This window comes from Beta vulgaris, chromosome 9, assembly GCF_026745355.1.
Source record: "Beta vulgaris subsp. vulgaris cultivar EL10 chromosome 9, EL10.2, whole genome shotgun sequence".
In the NCBI taxonomy this organism is placed as follows: domain Eukaryota; kingdom Viridiplantae; phylum Streptophyta; class Magnoliopsida; order Caryophyllales; family Amaranthaceae; genus Beta; species Beta vulgaris.
Genome location: NC_079210.1, coordinates 31,102,482 through 31,122,057, shown reverse-complemented (window position 1 = coordinate 31,122,057; position 19,576 = coordinate 31,102,482). Strand labels below are relative to the sequence as shown.

The 19,576-nt window shown below is 35.0% G+C and overlaps 1 protein-coding gene across 2 annotated transcripts; it reads right to left on the bottom strand.

Moving 5' to 3' along the window:
- Positions 1-220: 220 nt before the first annotated feature.
- LOC104903493 (uncharacterized) lies at positions 221-18,833 on the bottom strand. 2 transcript variants are annotated; one of them, XM_057392115.1, is made up of 6 exons: positions 18,570-18,833; positions 16,985-17,119; positions 16,469-16,608; positions 10,376-12,567; positions 4,212-6,841; positions 221-652 (listed from the first exon to the last, which is right to left on the bottom strand). In XM_057392115.1, exons 1-4 carry the CDS (start codon positions 18,670-18,672, stop codon positions 12,286-12,288), a joined length of 660 nt encoding a protein of 219 aa, XP_057248098.1. In that variant the 5' UTR covers positions 18,673-18,833; the 3' UTR covers positions 221-652; positions 4,212-6,841; positions 10,376-12,285. The 2 variants fall into 2 exon arrangements, with proteins under 2 accessions (XP_057248098.1, XP_057248099.1); XM_057392116.1 differs by having other exon boundaries at positions 4,212-4,313.
- Between the last annotated feature and the right edge of the window lie 743 nt (positions 18,834-19,576).

Here is a 19,576-nt window from a genome sequence, read left to right as displayed (position 1 = left end):
TGGTGATTTCACTATCTGCCATAACAAGCTCTCCACAATCTAACCCGGAGTCCTCCAAACTGGACCAGCAAGGAAAGCCAATTTAAAAAAAAGGGTACATAAATAAGTATTCTGAGAATTACATGTGCACACAGCCAACAGATCATGTGTTACACTAGATTGCTATCATCATAGTGGACACCATATACGTTAGAGCAAAACAGACAAGTACAAGCACAGCTGAAAACAGATACGATGCAGTTTAATAGCTAAACATGTCAATTCACTTTCCCTAAAAGAAAAAGTCAACACTCCAGGTGTAACAATCCGCACTTCCGAGCTGCTAGCTAAATCCACTTAAGATACGCTAATTACAATCAACGCTTAATCACCTCGAATTACATTCACTTGCAGCGGAAACAAACCTTCAATACACGATCCTGGACCTGTGGGTCAGGGCCCACAACACGTCCTCAATAACCAATAACATATTACAATAATACCTTGCTCGACTTCTAAAGCAATATAATAATTTCTTCACAAATAAGGTTATATAACCCTAATACAAACTCTTAACCATTACATCTCACTATAACCTTGACACCTAAATTCTTCCTTTTACTCCATTCCGAGCTTTCCACGCACGAACCTGCAAGATCACTAACAATGAACTCTGCCCCCACCAGGACAGGTTCCAAGAACAAAATCAGAAAAACTGAGTACACACACTGTCCAACCATAAATTCATTTTAGTGGCTTAAAATATAGTTGTGCGGTTTATTATTAATCAAGTGGAGCATTCTCAAACTTCAAAAATATTTAAAATAAAATAGTTAGAAATACATAAGCTCATCCCAAAACCTCATTTTGGTGGCTTAAGACCATTCGTATACAATTCATGCTAGAAATTCGGCATGTTTCACATGTAAAGTACTTGCTTAAAAATTTCAGGATTTCCATCCTTGCACAATCGTATTAACGTAAGAATTTTTATCATGAAGATCACCAATTAGATCATTCAAATACCATTCGGGTCTATAGCATTTAATTTCATTGGGTAAAGCGAACACGAATAGAGAGGGGTTCCTTACTCAAGGAGCCAACTGTCTCTAAGCTAATGGGGGTCGTCACCCCACCGTTTAAATATTTATGCTTGCAAGCCTTAACCAGGACATGTCCCATTTTTTTTTATTATCTGCTGGACTTCACCCACCCAGCGAGGGTTCGAAAGGAGATCACCCATCCTCCAAGGGTTGTTGTTCATACCGTACCTTATTTGGTATCGGCCTTTACCCACTTGTATCCATAGTTTATTTACATAAATAGTTTAAATGCACAGTTTATCAATACCACACGTGTTTAAAGAACACATATTTATCCATGAAGAGGAAAATAATCACCACTACTATGGTGTTGCTAATCATTGCAAGACTTGGATCTTCTTTTGAAATCTTTTGTTTTACGTCAACAATTTCTCATATTAGTTACGTGTAAAGATATAAGGAAATAATCAATTCTTTACTGCTTGTAAAAGTCGTATAAGCACTTAGTGTGCTCATTTAAACTTTACCAAAAGAGTTGAGTCAACTTGAACATTTGGAACTTTTGTCAAAATAATTACAACAAAAATACTGAACTTAAAACGAACATAACTTCCTGCTCGGTACTTCAAATTAGGAATTTCCAAAACTTAACCTCAATAACTTTTGGATCATAACTACTCCAAGAAACAATACATGCTCCATAACACATATTGAGCATCTCGCTCCATAAATACTGTTTACTTTCCCCATAAAACAATCGCTAAATCATAATGCTTATTTCCTCAATAACACAATCTTATGCCTTTCAAGACTTTTACTCTTATTCTTGATTCGTATCGCATACTCAATTCCAAAGTGTATCAACGACTTAAACCTCCGTCCGTAAATTAATATAAAACAAAACAAAGTTGAAATGTAATTAACATATCCAAAATACCTGAACCTCAATAACTTTTATAATAACACAAACTCAAATATCAAATAATCTCACCTACCTCCAGTATTCCTTTCAAGGAAGTAATATACATAAAACGTATTCAAAAATCAAATGTCTCTCCTCAGTCGATCCCATAACCTGATAAAAATGTAAAATATGACTCTCAATGACTCATAAGATAATTAACTATTATCGAGACCCAATTCTAAGCTCGTGCGATTAATCTGTAATGTTTTACTTGTAGACTATAAGGTATCCTCTAACATGATTTGGCAATTCCCTTCATCATAATAGTTTCTCTCTGTACCTGAACTTCCGTCTTTAACTTATAGCATCTAAATATATCATTCCAAAATTCTCATGATATGAATTTTCCCCTTAAAGGTTTTCTTATTCCCAATACATGAACTTTCATTGCCAGAATATAACCTTATTACATTATCATAAATCACCTACAATTACTATAGCAAGTCAAAATATCTCACTCCATATTTCTCAATACTCCACTCGTTGTCCTCATCCTTCTCAATTTATAATTCACAACCATGTGCCCCATGTATTCGTACCGAAAGCTCATTTAGCCTTAACACCATACGCTTAGTATTGTCATTATATAACTTTAATTACATGCTCTCTATTATCTAGATTTATATTTTTCTTCCCCAATATCCATTTATATAATCTTACTTATCTTACTAGAAAATTATACCTTTAAACTTTCTTACTTAATCCAATTCCACATATGACCTTTCATAACTTAAATACTGTAAGTTACACTCTCTGTTTCATATTCTTTTAAACCACCACCCATATCTTGATCCTTTATTCTCTAGTATGACCTTCACATTTCAGATCTTACCCCTCAATATTTAATATTTCGTCTCAATACTTATTTTGGTTATAACATTTCTTGGACTCACAAAGCTATGTAACGCTCTCTTACCCCTTATATTAATGTTGAACTTCCAAAATTCACTTCCAAATAATTAGATATCTAACTTGACTTTTATACATAACATTTTACACTCTTTTACACTCCTCATTGATACCCATAATAGAAGTTTTCCAAACTCAGTTATCACCTTCCCTCGACTTAGTCAACATAACTCAATTTAGTGTCTGATACTTCCCAAAACCATCACTCCAGCCCTTTTACATCGATATCACTATTACAAAACTCATTTACTTAACTCTATGTTACAACTTTGAGTGTTTCATTCCCTATATATATATTACCTTCCAATAATATACTTTTATAGTCATCTGATCTTTAAGAACCATATAATTTTTATATCGACAACTGACCCATTAATTGACGTTGGCACTCCAAAACTTATACAATCACCCAACTCCACTTTTCAAATAATAACTAACATTCTCAAACATAATTCTTCGATCTACTAATTTGTCCCACAACTACTTTGACATAACTTTCCAATATTACAGAACCCAAAATTCCTCAAATAGTCCTTGTTGCTATCCTTCTATGACATAATGTAACCTTCTTAATCTGAACTTATTTTCCTATTAATAATAGTTCATACTATTTTAGTTCATAGTTTACTACATGTATATTTCCGTACTCAAATAATAGTCCTCCAGAACTCATGTTATAGCGTACTCTGAAATTACAACCATAACTCCAAACCCATATCTTCCAACCTCTAAGGCATGTATTTCGAAATGGGTAATCAGACATCATAATTGATTTCTTAAAAATTCATACACGAAACTTGAACAAGAATTAATGTTACCAAAATGTGATACCGAGGTTCTCAACAACTTACAGGTATTATGCTCTTATAAAGTTTATACATTTATAACCATATATAAACGAACTCTTTTCTGAAATCATAATTGAGCTTCATAACCTTATCCATTCCCCTAATATGTAACTCATTGAACTCATAGAATCAAACTTATAACTATTGAAAATATAGTGAAATTCTCATTTAGAACCAAATGTACATGCCTTATTCATATCACAAAACATGGTTCATCAAACAAATTTATACTATTGAGTCTAAAACAACTAACTTATAGCCAATAGAGCTCAACATGCGATTTAGTTCTACCTTTGTCTTAAAACTCAAAAAAAACATGTATTTCAGAAACCATATAGTACACAAATCACATTTTTTTATACAACATAAGTTTAACTTATGAGAACATTCCAAGATCAACTTATATAGTTTATATGATCAATCGAAATATCAATAATATATTTGAAAAGTGGAAGGACATGTGTGTACCTCCTTCATTTCCCCAAAGAACGCTCGATTTCATAATAATCTTCAAGAGTCCAACATTTCCAAATTCTTTATCAATCTCCATAGCCATACTCCAACATTAACCTCAAAGCAATAGCAACAATCAATAATTATTCTCACTAGACTTGAATAAGGAAGCTAACTTGACTAACTTTGTTAATACACCTTTCTTCCTAATTCGAATTGTCCAATATCTTCTCACCCAAATTATATTCGAATTCCAGAACAATTCACCTCATAATAATAATGACCATTAGTATCCATCTTCGCAACAATTCAAATAAACAAATTTAACTTCTTATATTATTTTCTAACTTCTTTTATGAACTAACCACAACCTTTTATATACAACTATTTCACTAATCAATTCACATGTTCTATCTCACATGATAGCTTTAATTCCCCATTCTAAATTATAGAGAATATAATCAAACAATATAATTACAATAACAATTATTATCTATCCTCAAAGTATTCTGAAACTAGGAAGCAACACCATAACAAATTCCATTTCCTACATTATCTAAAATCATGATTCCAATTCTTGAATCCTCAACTCTGCCAACTGATTATACATGGCTTAAAATCATAATTCTACCCCTAATCGATCACACAACAATGTCCAATAAAATTCAGCACCCAACCTATATTAAAATAAGAACCTGATTTAAATACTTTTACATATCAGATTTTAACAAAAGATGAAAGAAGCCATAAATCTTAAGAGTAGTATATCACTTATTATAAAGTTTCAAAACACCTCTCAATGGATTACAAGATGAAAGATTCAATCTTTTACTTAAACAAAAATCTGATTTTTTTACAAGTTATATCAAAATTAATCAAAATTGATTATACATGAATTTGATATTTGCCCAAAGAAATTAGAATTCATCAATATCAAAACTTGGGTACCCAATCTCTCTTATAATCAAAACTTACGGAATGAATTGAACTTAAACCCATAACTTCAGCTTATAAGCAATAAATTAAAGAAGGAAACACCCATAACAATACCAACACGCAACAAAATCAGTGGTGGTCGAACCCCACAGTAGCAGCAGCGACAAAGCGGTGCACCACCACCAGCAAAACGCCGGCGACCACAACACATGCAGCAGTATTAGCACCGTAGAAACAAATCAGAGGAGAGAGAAAGAATACATTACCACAACAAGGTTGAAGGAAAGATGAAACAAAATAGCTAACACCGACGGCAACTCGCCGGCAAGGAGCATCGAAACAGTGGCAGCGACGGTGCAATTCCGTCGAATACCGACGACAGCAACGAATAATAGAGGAGAGAGAAAATTGGTCAGCAGCCCACCACATGAAACGAGACCCACGAAAATTAGGAAAGAGAAAATTGAGTGAGCGAGATTGAAGATCGCCCGGATTCCGGCAAGGCCACGAAGCAGCGAGTTGATGAAAGAGAGTGAAAGGAAATGGGGGGGGGGACGGAGGTTCCGATGAGGAAGCTCAAAGGTGAGTGAAGAGAGGATTGTGAGATATAATAGTGAATGAAGAAGGAGGAAATTGGGTATGAGTTCTTGTATCTTTAATGAAGAATTGTGAGAATTTGACAACAAGGAAATAATGTGGCATTCCCAACATAAGCCACATACATTATAGAGATATAATAGTGTTCTTTTTTCTCTTTTATTTTTTTTTTTTGTAAAAAACATCAAGGTATCCATCATAAAAACATATACCATAACATCAGTTTACCATTTTAATAATTGTGTTCCCTTTTGTCTTTAAATATTATAATCCATCCTACTATTAAAATATAATAATTAAACTAAGATAATTAATTAGTCTTTTATTAAACTTACTTAAAAATCAGGGCTGTTACAATATACCACCCTTAAAATAAATTTCGTCCTCGAAATTTAAAAACGTAAAACTTTAGATCATTTCCAAAACGAATACATCACATAAAACATTTTCACAAAAATTAGCTCAAAATTCATAACGAACTATAATATCTTAAAAGAAAATTTTCCTAACTTTCTGCAATCTCAATTAATATAATTCGATCTTTCTCTTATAACCACTCAAGTCTAAAACCCAATAGACTTCCCACTTTTGCAAATTTTCCTACACGCAACCTTTAATTTCTCATTTTCAGTTCCTCAATTTTCAACTAACTAATAACCCGATCAATTTCAAACATTCCCAAATATCCTTCTTAACCTCATATGCCATGATATGAAGATCACGACAATCCTAAAACAACCATGCTCTGATACCACCTGTAACAACCCGCACTTCCGAGCTGCTAGCTAAATCCACTTAAGATACGCTAATTACAATTAACGCTTAATCACCTCGAATTACATTCACTTGCAGCGGAAACAAACCTTCAATACACGATCCTGGACCTGTGGGTCAGGGCCCACAAACACGTCCTCAATAACCAATAACATATTACAATAATACCTTGCTCGACTTCTAAAGCAATATAATAATTTCTTCACAAATAAGGTTATATAACCCTAATACAAACTCTTAACCATTACATCTCACTATAACCTTGACCCCTAAATTCTTCCTTTTACTCCATTCCGAGCTTTCCACGCACGAACCTGCAAGATCACTAACAATGAACTCTGCCCCCACCAGGACAGGTTCCAAAACAAAATCAGAAAAATGAGTACACACACTGTCCAACCATAAATTCATTTTAGTGGCTTAAATATAGTTGTGCGGTTTATTATTAATCAAGTGGAGCATTCTCAAACTTCAAAAATATTTAAAATCAAATAGTTAGAAATACATAAGCTCATCCCAAAACCTCATTTTGGTGGCTTAAGACCATTCGTATACAATTCATGCTAGAAATTCGGCATGTTTCACATGTAAAGTACTTGCTTAAAAATTTCAGGATTTCCATCCTTGCACAATCGTATTAACGTAAGAATTTTTATCATGAAGATCACCAATTAGATCATTCAAAACCTTCGGGTCTATAGCATTTAATTTCATTGGGTAAAGCGAACACGAATAGAAAGGGGTTCCTTACTCAAGGAGCCACTGTCTCTAAGCTAATGGGGGTCGTCACCCCACCGTTTAAATATTTATGCTTGCAAGCCTTAACCAGGACATGTCCCATTTTTTTATTATCTGCTGGACTTCACCCACCCAGCGAGGGTTCGAAAGGAGATCACCCATCCTCCAAGGGTTGTTGTTCATACCGTACCTTATTTGGTATCGGCCTTTACCCACTTGTATCCATAGTTTATTTACATAAATAGTTTAAATGCACAGTTTATCAATACCACACGTGTTTCAAAGAACACATATTTATCCATGAAGAGGAAAATAATCACCACTACTAGGTGTTGCTAATCATTGCAAGACTTGGATCTTCTTTTGAAATCTTTTGTTTTACGTCAACAATTTCCATATTAGTTACGTGTAAAGATATAAGGAAATAATCAATTCTTTACTGCTTGTAAAAGTCGTATAGCACTTAGTGTGCTCATTTAAACTTTACCAAAAGGTTGAGTTCAACTTGAACATTTGGAACTTTTGTCAAAATAATTACAACAAAAATACTGAACTTAAAAGAACATAACTTCCTGCTCGGTACTTCAATTAGGAATTTCCAAAACTTACCTCAATAACTTTTGGATCATGACTACTCAAGGAAACAATACATGCTCCATAACACATATTGAGCATCTCGCTCCATAAATCTGTTTACTTTCCCCATAAAACAATCGCTAAATCATAATGCTTATTCCCAATAACACAATCTTATTTTCAAAACTTATCTTATCTTGATTCGTATCGCATACTCATTCCAAAGTGTATCAACGACTTAAACCTCCGTCCGTAAATTAATATAAAACAAAACAAGTTGAAATGTAATTAACATATCCAAAATACCTGAACCTCAATAACTTTTAATAACACAAACTCAAATCAAATAATCTCACTTACCTCAATATTCCTTTCAAGGAAGTAATATACATAAAACGTATTCAAAAATCAAATGTCTCTCCTCAGTCGATCCCATAACCTGATAAAAATGTAAAATATGACTCTCAATGACTCATAAGATAATTAACTATTATCGAGACCCAATTCTAAGCTCGTGCGATTAATCTGTAATGTTTTACTTGTAGACTATAAGGTATCCTCTAACATGATTTGGCAATTCCCTTCATCATAATAGTTTCTCTCTGTACTGACTTCCGTCTTTAACTTATAGCATCTAAATATATCATTCCAAAATTCTCATGATATGAATTTTCCCCTTAAAGGTTTCTTATTCCCAATACATGAACTTTAATTGCCAGAATATCACTTTATTACATTATCATAAATCACCTACAATTACTATAGCAAGTCAAAGTATCTCACTCCATATTTCTCAATACTCCACTCGTTGTCCTCATCCTTCTCAATTTATAATTCACAACCATGTGTCCCCATGTATTCGTACCGAAAGCTCATGTTAGCCTCAACACCATACGCATAGTATTGTCATTATATAACTTTAATTATCATGCTCTCTATTATCAAGATTTATATTTTTCTTTCCCAACATCCATTTATATAATCTTACTTATCTTACTAGAAAATTATACCTTTAAACTTTCTTACTTAATCCAATTCCACATATGACCTTTCATAACTTAAATACTGTAAGTTACACTCCTCTGTTTCATATTCTTTTAAACCACCACCCATATCTTGATCCTTTATTCCTCTAGTACGACCTTCACAGTTCAGGTCTTACCCCTCAATATTTAATATTTCGTCTCAAATACTTATTTTGGTTATAACATTTCTTGGACTCACAAAGCTATAGTAACCGCTCTCTTACCCCTTATATTAATGTTGAACTTCCAAAATTCACTTCCAAATAATTAGAAATCTAACTTGACTTTTATACATAACATTTTACACTCTTTTACACTCCTCATTGATACCCATATAGAAGTTTTCCAAACTCAGTTATCACCTTCCCTCGCTTAGTCAACATAACTCAATTTAGTGTCTGATACTTCCCAAAACCATCACTCCAGCCCTTTTACATCGATATCACTATTACAAAACTCATTTACTTAACTCTATGTTACAACTTTGAGTGTTTATCATTCCCTATATATATATACCTTCCAATAATATACTTTTATAGTCATCTGATCTTTAAGAACCATATAATTTTTATATCGACAACTGACCCATTAATTGACGTTGGCACTCCAAAACTTATACAATCACCCAACTCCACTTTTCAAATAATAACTAACATTCTCAAACATAATTCTTCGATCTACTAATTTGTCCCACAACTACTTTGACATAACTTTCCAATATTACAGAACCCGAAATTCCTCAAATAGTCCTCGTTGCTATCCTTCTATGACATAATGTAACCTTCTTAATCTGAACTTATTTTCCTATTAATAATAGTTCATACTATTTTAGCTCATAGTTTACTGCATGTATATTTCCGTACTCAAATAATAGTCCTCCAGAACTCATGTTATAGCGTACTCTGAAATTACAACCATAACTCCAAACCCATATCTTCCAACCTCTAAGGCATGTATTTCGAAATGGGTAATCAGACATCATAATTGATTTCTTAAAAATTCATACACGAAACTTGAACAAGAATTAATGTTACCAAAATGTGATACCGAGGTTCTCAACAACTTACAGGTATTATGCTCTTATAAAGTTTATACATCTATTCCATATATAAACGAACTCTTTTCTGAAATCATAATTGAGCTTCATAACCTTATCCATTCCCCTAATATGTAACTCATTGAACTCATAGAATCAAACTTATAACTATTGAAAATATAGTGAAATTCTCATTTAGAACCAAATGTACATGCCTTATTCATATCACAAAACATGGTTCATCAAACAAATTTATACTATTGAGTCTAAGAACAACGTAACTTATAGCCAATAGAGCTCAACATGCGATTTAGTTCTACCTTTGTCTTAAAACTCAAAAAAAACATGTATTTCAGAAACCATATAGTACACAAATCACATTTTTTTATACAACATAAGTTTAACTTATGAGAACATTCCAAGATCAACTTATATAGTTTATATGATCAATCGAAATATCAATAATATATTTGAAAAGTGGAAGGACATGTGTGTACCTCCTTCATTTCCCCAAAGAACGCTCGATTTCATAATAATCTTCAAGAGTCCAACATTTCCAAATTCTTTATCAATCTCCATAGCCATACTCCAACATTAACCTCAAAGCAATAGCAACAATCAATAATTATTCTCACTAGACTCGAATAAGGAAGCTAACTTGACTAACTTTGTTAATACACCTTTCTTCCTAATTCGAATTGTCCAATATCTTCTCACCCAAATTATATTCGAATTCCAGAACAATTCACCTCATAATAATAATGACCATTAGTATCCATTTCGCAACAATTCAAATAAACAAATTTAACTTCTTATATTATTTTCTAACTTCTTTTATGAACTAACCACAACCTTTTATATACAACTATTTCACTAATCAATTCACATGTTCTATCTCACATGATAGCTTTAATTCCCCATTCTAAATTATAGAGAATATAATCAAACAACATAATTACAATAACAATTATTATCTATCCTAAAGTATTCTGAAACTAGGAAGCAACACCATAACAAATTCCATTTCCTACATTATCTAAAATCATGATTCCAATTCTTGAATCCTCAACTCTGCCAACTGATTATACATGGCTTAAAATCATAATTCTACCCCTAATCGATCACACAACAATGTCCAAAAAATTCAGCACCCAACCTATATTAAAATAGAACCTGATTTAAATACTTTTACATATCAGATTTTAACAAAAGATGAAAGAAGCCATAAATCTTAAGAGTAGTATATCACTTATTATAAAGTTTCAAAACACCTCTCAATGGATTACAAGATGAAAGATTCAATCTTTTACTTAAACAAAAATCTGATTTTTTTACAAGTTATATCAAAATTAATCAAAATTGATTATACATGAATTTGATATTTGCCCAAAGAAATTAGAATTCATCAATATCAACTTGGGTACCCAATCTCTCTTATAATCAAAACTTACGGAATGAATTGAACTTAAACCCATAACTTAGCTTATAAGCAATAAATTAAAGAAGGAAACACCCATAACAATACCAACACGCAACAAAATCAGTGGTGGTCGAACCCCACAGTAGCAGCAGCGACAAAGCAGTGCACCACCACCAGCAAAACGCCGGCGACGACAACACATGCAGCAGTATTAGCACCGTAGAAACAAATCACAGGAGAGAGAAAGAATACATTACCACAACAAGGTTGAAGGGAAGATGAAACAAAACAGCTAACACCGACGGCAACTCGCCGGCAAGGAGCATCGAAACAGTGGCAGCGACGGTGCAATTCCGTCGAATACCGACGACAGCAACGAATAATAGAGGAGAGAGAAAATTGGTCAGCAGCCCACCACATGAAACGAGACCCACGAAAATTAGGAAAGAGAAAATTGAGTGAGCGAGATTGAAGATCGCCCGGATTCCGGCAAGGCCACGAACAGCAGCGAGTTGATGAAAGAGAGTGAAAGGAAATGGGGGGGGGGACGGAGGTTCCGATGAGGAAGCTCAAAGGTGAGTGAAGAGAGGATTGTGAGATATAATAGTGAATGAAGAAGGAGGAAATTGGGTATGAGTTCTTGTATCTTTAATGAAGAATTGTGAGAATTTGACAACAAGGAAATAATGTGGCATTCCCAACATAAGCCACATACATTATCGAGATATAATAGTGTTCTTTTTTCTCTTTTATTTTTTTTTTTTCTAAAAAACATCAAGGTATCCATCATAAAAACATATACCATAACATCAGTTTACCATTTTAATAATTGTGTTCCCTTTTGTCTTTAAATATTATAATCCATCCTACTATTAAAATATAATAATTAAACTAAGATAATTAATTAGTCTTTTATTAAACTTACTTAAAAATCAGGGCTGTTACACCAGGCCCAAAGAGCACTAAACTATAACACAAAGAAAAGACTTATACAAGCTTGCCAGGTGCTGCCATAATGTGGCAGGGATGATTATGATATCGACCCAATGCAATTAATCCTCTGCTTGCTGCTGTATCACGATGAGGGGGAAGATGAAATGATGCTGCACCAAAGCGAGCACGGCACTCTGTATAATCATCAAGATTCCCCATAACAGCAGTTTGCAATTGAACATCAGACTTGACTCGGATGGCAGCAACATTATAATGGAAGTCCAAACCCAATATTTTACCATCACACAGGCTACGATCAAACAAGTAGACATCCACCTGTGATAGGAGAACAATGTCCTATTTCAAAAATATAGTCTGAAGGGCTACACTTAGTTTCCGCCACCTTTGAATACACAAAAGTGTACAAGAAAAATGACTCAATACAATAAAAGAAACAAATTCTACTGATGATATTCCATCAATCGGTTCTAAAAGCTTAAGATAAATTGGGGGAATTGGGTTCAACTAAGTGAAACGGAAAAGGGAATATGATAAATGGAAGAGAAGAATGGAATTGGTGACATTTACCTTTTGTAAGTCCTATTGACTATCAATCTAGAAATAATAGCAAACAATAATAGAATATCAAATAATAATGCAGGAAAGAACACACCAGAAATTTTACGTGGAAACCCAAGAACTGGGAGAAAAACACGAATCTGCACTAGGAATCGATGAATATTCAAGAAAGATTACAAAAAAGCGCTCAAGAACTCTCTCTATAGCTTTTTCTCTCTCTAATATGTGTTTAAAAGATGAAGAATACATTAATCTCGTAATTAGGGCACCTATTTATACCCCCACTAAGCAAAACCGGAAAAAAACGCGTCCTCGATAGGTGCGGGCGCACCATCCCGTGGTGCGGGCGCACCAGCCTTTGGTGCGGGCGCACCAGGCCTTTGGTGCGGGCGCACCAGGCCTCAGGTGCGGGCGCACCTGAGTCTTCTGCCGTCAGCTTCGTCAGTTTTCGTAAAACAGTCATAACTTTCTCGTTTCTCACCGGAATTGGACATATGACCTATCGTTGGAAAGCTCTCGGAACAAGCTATCACCTCCACTTTGAATCACCTCAAAATCATTTATAGATTGAAAGATATGTCCATTCAAAGTTCGCCTTATGCCCAATATGACGTTTTCTTTCTACGCAACCTCATCTCCACACCCATACACCTTCATGAGCTCCATATACTACCATATACCCAACAATCTCCCACTTGGAGATAGGTGTAAGTGAAGAAAACTTCATACCTTCATCATCCTCTCATTCATCTCAACTCCTACACACAACTCCCACTGCAAAAGCAATCTCCAGTCGTGTCCAAACCATGTCATACCTTAAGCATCCCATGACAACACATCTCCTCTACACCAAGGAAAATAACATTGAAGTTTGCACCAACTCCAATTCAAAGACATCAAAACCTACACCGACTTTGATTCTTTAACGACTAAACTCCAAATCATTGCACCATCACTCCATGAACCTACACACCCTCCTACCCCGGAGGTCGGATCACCTTAGAGACAAGCACAACCAAATGAAGATCCCTTCCTCAACAACTAAGGAAGATAACCACTTCCTCTCCAACCAAAGAAGCACATTGAAGTCTCATCAAACTTCAATAAAACCAATTACCACCTAAGCCAAAGAAGCTTCTCATTGTTCTAAAAGCAAACTCACATTGCTCCCACTCGAACAATACACCCTTTGTTCCACTTAGGATTTCCGGCACTCATCTTGTGTGCCGTTCTTCACCTTGTTCGCTTACCGGTCAATTTGCCACCGGGATACGCTTCCACCACGGTTCTCATCCCTTGGCCCACTATCGATAGTTTTCCGACCAAACGACACCTTACATGAAGTTCTCATCCCAATCCCGGGCCTATTCACTGTGCTCCCCATGGTGTAAAGTGTTCCACTTCTTGTCCCACGAGCTATGATCATTGCTCCCTTGACAATCTTCCAAGAACCACCATCAAACACAACCTTGTAACCCGATGTAGCAAGTTGGGCTACCGATATCAAGCTTTTCTTCAACCTTGGGATAAACTTGACATCTTTCAACTCCAACGAGCCACCATGAGTGAGTTTCACACTCACATCACCTTTCCCCATGACTTCTACTGCCTTGTCATCCGCAAGGTAGACCTTTTCAAGTTTTCCGGATTTGAAATTCCGAAACAACTCCCTGCATGGTGAGGAATGATGAGAAGAACCCGAATCCAAGACCCATGATCCCGAGCACCCAACCAACTCTTCCTGATCATCCATGCTTACCATCAAAGCATCAGAATCGTACTCCGAAATCAAGTTAGTTGATGCATCTTCTTCATCATCACTTTCTTGAACCTTCTTCTTCCCTTTCCCATTCTCTTTCCTAGGACAATCTCTCTTTATATGTCCTTCATTACCACACCCCCAGCAAGTAACACTAGCCCTGCCTTTTGACTTACTCCGACCCCTTTGACTCCGATTTTCCCTGAAAGTTCCTCCCTTTTCCCCTCCCTCTACCTTCTGCACTGTATGCTCCAGATGATTCTCCACTCTCCTTCCTTCGAATGCTCTCACTCAAAATCAGATCACGGACAACATCATAAACCAATTTCTCTTTACAGAGGAATTACTAACAGCAGTTACAACAGTTTCCCAAGCAGTAGGTAAAGAGGACAACAAAATTAGGGCTTTCACTTCATCCTCAAAGGCAATATTAACCGAAGATAACTGACTTATTAATGAATTAAATTCATTAATATGTTCAGCAGCAGAACTACCATTATTCATCTCTAAACCAAACAAACGGCGCATCAGATATACCTTATTCATTGCAGAGGGCTTTTCATACATATCTGACAGAGCTTTGATCAATCCAGCCGTTGTTTTGATATCCTTGACATTGAACTCCACAGTCCGAGCCAATGTCAAACGCACCACCGCTAGTGCTTGTCTGTCCAGTACTTTCCACTTAGCCTCCTCCATCTCAGCAGGCTTTTCAGACAAAGGTTGATACAGATTTTTCTGATATAAGATGTCCTCTATTTGCATCTTCCAATATCCAAAATCTGTCCCATCAAACTTCTCAATTCTAATCTTTGAATCCTCCATTGTTAATTATTCTAGATCTAGACAATAATCAAACCTAGCTCTTGATACCACTTGTAAGTCCTATTGACTATCAATCTAGAAATAATAGCAAACAATAATAGAATATCAAATAATAATGCAGGAAAGAACACACCAGAAATTTTACGTGGAAACCCAAGAACTGGGAGAAAAACCACGAATCTGCACTAGGAATCGATGAATATTCAAGAAAGATTACAAAAAAGCGCTCAAGAACTCTCTCTATAACTTTTTCTCTCTCCAATATGTGTTTAAAAGATGAAAAATACATTAATCTCGTAATTAGGGCACCTATTTATACCCCCACTAAGCAAAACCGGAAAAAAATGCGTCCTCGATAGGTGCAGGCGCCATCCCGTGGTGCGAGCGCACCAGTCTTTGGTGCGGGCGCACCAGGCCTCAGGTGCGGGCGCACCTGAGTCTTCTGCCGTCAGCTTCGTCAGTTTTCGTAAAACAGTCATAACTTTCTCGTTTCTCACCGGAATTGGACATATGACCTATCGTTGGAAAGCTCTCGGAACAAGCTATCACCTCCACTTTGAATCACCTCAAAATCATTTATAGATTGAAAGATATGTCCATTCAAAGTTCGCCTTATGCCCAATATGACGTTTTCTTTCTACGCAACCTCATCTCCACACCCATACACCTTCATGAGCTCCATATACTACCATATACCCAACACCTTTAAGGATTGTTGGGTTTAGCCAACGTATGGAATTAGATTGTCGATGTAACCAATTATTTGTTCAAATCACTTGAATAACAGAACCATATCATTTATGGAATGAGGAATACGTAAAATGTAGACTATACACCTATTTTACTTCAAACTGGTTAGGCTTTGGGCACAAATTACATGCAGATAACTTTTAATTTCTAATAAAATATTGAGATTATTTGGCCTATTATGAATTCCTATAGTAAAACTATATTCTCGTAATACCACCGCCTACAAAAATCTAATCAGTAGATGGATGTTCCAGATGGGAAAACTATTACAAATGAAATTTTGGTTAAACATATTAATCTTTCACTTCAATGGGAGTATCAAACCTTTATATCATCAGGCACAACATCTTGTCTTGTTGGACATCTAATAAGAGTAGCAGAAGTCAAGATGGTACTAAAAAATTCACCATCTGCAGCATAAGAGTTGACTATAGTCCCTGAACATATAAATAATCGTTGGGCACCTATGAGACAAAAGTCAGTAAATTAGCCTTAAACTGTTTAACATTAGAAGCAAACTCCATTAATACAAGGTTGTAACAATAATTTACAAACTACAGAATCGATCCTTTCCAAACTATAGTGGAGCATGTATTAGCAACATCAAACTGGAAAAAAATTCCAGCCCATACAACACATTAGTACCAATAGATTCAAATGGTTACCAGAGAATAAGTTTTGAGAATCATGATATACAAAATATTCTAATAAGACAAAAATGAGATTAATTAGTCACTAAATCTAACAAAAAAACATGGTGAAAATTTAATTAGGATAAAAAGAGAAAAAAAACTAACGACTGCAAACTTGCAGAAGAGCCAGCAGGAGATAGAGAGATACCAATATACGATGTGAGACAAACAACATATGGAGAAGCATCCAGAGCAGCACGTTTTGTGTTCCAATCCAAGTTTGCATTCTCCTCAACGAGTTCATCAAATTTCCCAAAATGATTCAGCTTTTGTAAGCGTAAACCTTCAAAAATTTAAGAGGACACAAAACTTGAGTCCCATAAAATTTTTAAGATGAGTAAATTTTGATAGGTCATTCAGAAGAGGGGGAACTAACAATAAGAATTGAGGGTTCTTTAGTCCTTTTCTAATTGCAATATATAAGCTATTAGCACAAATATTACAATGAAACAAACACATGGATGTATTCAACTCCCACAAGTCATTCCCAACAACCTTAAAAAAACATACAGAGAGAGGCACTTTCCTTTCCTTCCTCTATTTTTTTTTTTCTCTTCCTCTCTAAAACCTAATTCTATGTTCTTAGTATTCTAGGAGCCGTCAACAGTTTTTGCTAATAGTAAGCCCCAAATTATGCTGTTATTCATGTTATGTACTGGTTAGAATAGTTTTAACACATTGAGCATATATTATCTCCATTTGTGAAAGTTCTTCTCTAACATCTCTTGATGCGGGTTTAGTGTCTCGCTATTCTATTTATGAGTCCTCGTCTCCTCGATTGTGGTAAAGTAGGCTTGTTGATTGATATTATCGTGACTTTACAATGAGTATTGGGACAATGCAGATGAATCTCTAAGCAAAAACTATGTGAGATTGATAGACCCATGCATTAAGATTGTATGAAGAAACATCAAAATTATCACTTTCAGAAGCACTATATTCAAGTACATCCGCACACTTTATATCGTAACATTTTCTTTTATAGAGCTTTGACGTTGGGGTCTATCAATCTCACCTACTCTTATTTCATAATGATGTATATGTTTTGTTATAAAGTTGTAAAAAACAATAACTCAATACTTGTTGTGAAGCCAGAAAACCAATCAACAAGACTATGTAGATGCAAGATTGATTTCATTTGCTAGATAGGTTATCATTTCAATTTTAAGGCCCCGTTCTTTTGAACTGAAAGAACTTAATTGAATTTAACTTAACTGAAATTAACTTAACTGAGAGAAACTAAACTGAATTGCAGAAAGAAACTAAAATGAACTGAAATTAAGTGACCGAACTAAAATTAACTGAACTGAAATGAAATGAAAATAAGTCCAAATGAACGTGGCCTAAATGATTCTCCCTAGTGGAATAATGCAGAATGAGTGAGATCTCACACCATGGTTGAAGGGAGAGATCGTGTTTTGTCAAATGAGATGGAAGGAAAGTGTCGCTTCCCTTGGCTTAGAAAATAAAGTTCAGCCCATATTTCCCTTTTAATACAACCCAAACCAAACATTAACCAGAGTAAAGTAGTGGATTTGGCACACAAGTAGTGGAAAACAGAGATAAAAGTGAATCAACCCACGAAAAAAAACCCTCCAGGCCTCCACCATAATTCATAATAGCAAAATCAACCCACGAAAAAGAAAGATAACATTTTCAAAATATTATACCATAATATAAATTTAATGCCTCTAGTTAGTTCATAGGCAAAGCGTAGAAAGAAAAAGAAAAACCTAATGGCGGGGCCGGGAACGATGACCTCCTCCTCCTCCTCCATGGATTAAACAGCGGCTTTGTTTTGCACCAAAACCTGCGTTCAAAGTTTAAATTAGTCATGTTTCATGGAACTTGACTTTGCAGTAGGCGGCAGTGGGACTTCTGTGAGAGTATGGACTCAGTCGGACTCGTGCTGGTAGTCCTGGCTGACGAGAGAGAAGAGGAAGAATAGTGGTGCTCGTACGGTCAGTGGGCTGAACTGATGAAGAGAGAGAAAGGGGACTCACACTTTTTGGGCGGGGGGGTTACGCTAATAAACCTTTTTATAAATCCTACGTGTTAACTTTAAAATTGCTCTCACCAATTCTTCCTCAAATTCGACACTCTCACCATCATTAATTCTACATGGCGGTTTTACATATATTTATCGCCATGTGTCATTCAATTCTCTCCACAGTGGCCGGAAATTTTAGACCCCCAATACAAAATATAGATTTTCAATCAATTATAAACTTTATGTGCAAGTTGATCACCTAAATCAAAATCATTTTTAAATTGGATGACGTAATTTTAGGATTTGATTCAATCCATCTTTAATATGGAAATTATCAATTAATAATTTTTTTTCACAATTTTTTTTTTTGCAAATATTTGTGAATACCGACCTTTTTTTTTTTGCATTACAATTATGGTAACCATCTTTCGAAATTTAAATTGATTCAGATAACTAGTTTTAAGACCCGTCCATAATGAACAGGTGTATTTATTGCTTTATAACATAATTAAGGAACAATCAAAAGTTAACAATGATGAATGATGCAAATAGCGCAACATCATAAAATCATCATATATGAGTGATTAAAACGTTAATTACACATAACATTTTAAATCAATCTATATGTTTGCAAACACTTTCTTGTAAACTACATTTTTTGTACTTGTACGCACTTCGTGTTCTTTATCTAAAGGAAGGATTTTCTGATCTTTTTTGCTCGTAACTCTGAATACAACGATTCAAAATTAG

Excerpts from the sequence above, each read along its gene's own strand:
- LOC104903493 (XM_057392115.1), bottom strand. The coding sequence starts at position 18,672 with ATGACTAATTTAAACTTTGAACGCAGGTTTTGGTGCAAAACAAAGCCG. Across the intron at positions 17,120-18,569 it reads GTTCCCGGCCCCGCCATTAG|GTTTACGCTTACAAAAGCTG; the intron begins GTTTTTCTTTTT and ends AAATTTTTGAAG. Across the intron at positions 12,568-16,468 it reads TTGTGCCTGATGATATAAAG|GTGGATGTCTACTTGTTTGA; the intron begins GTTTGATACTCC and ends CTCCTATCACAG.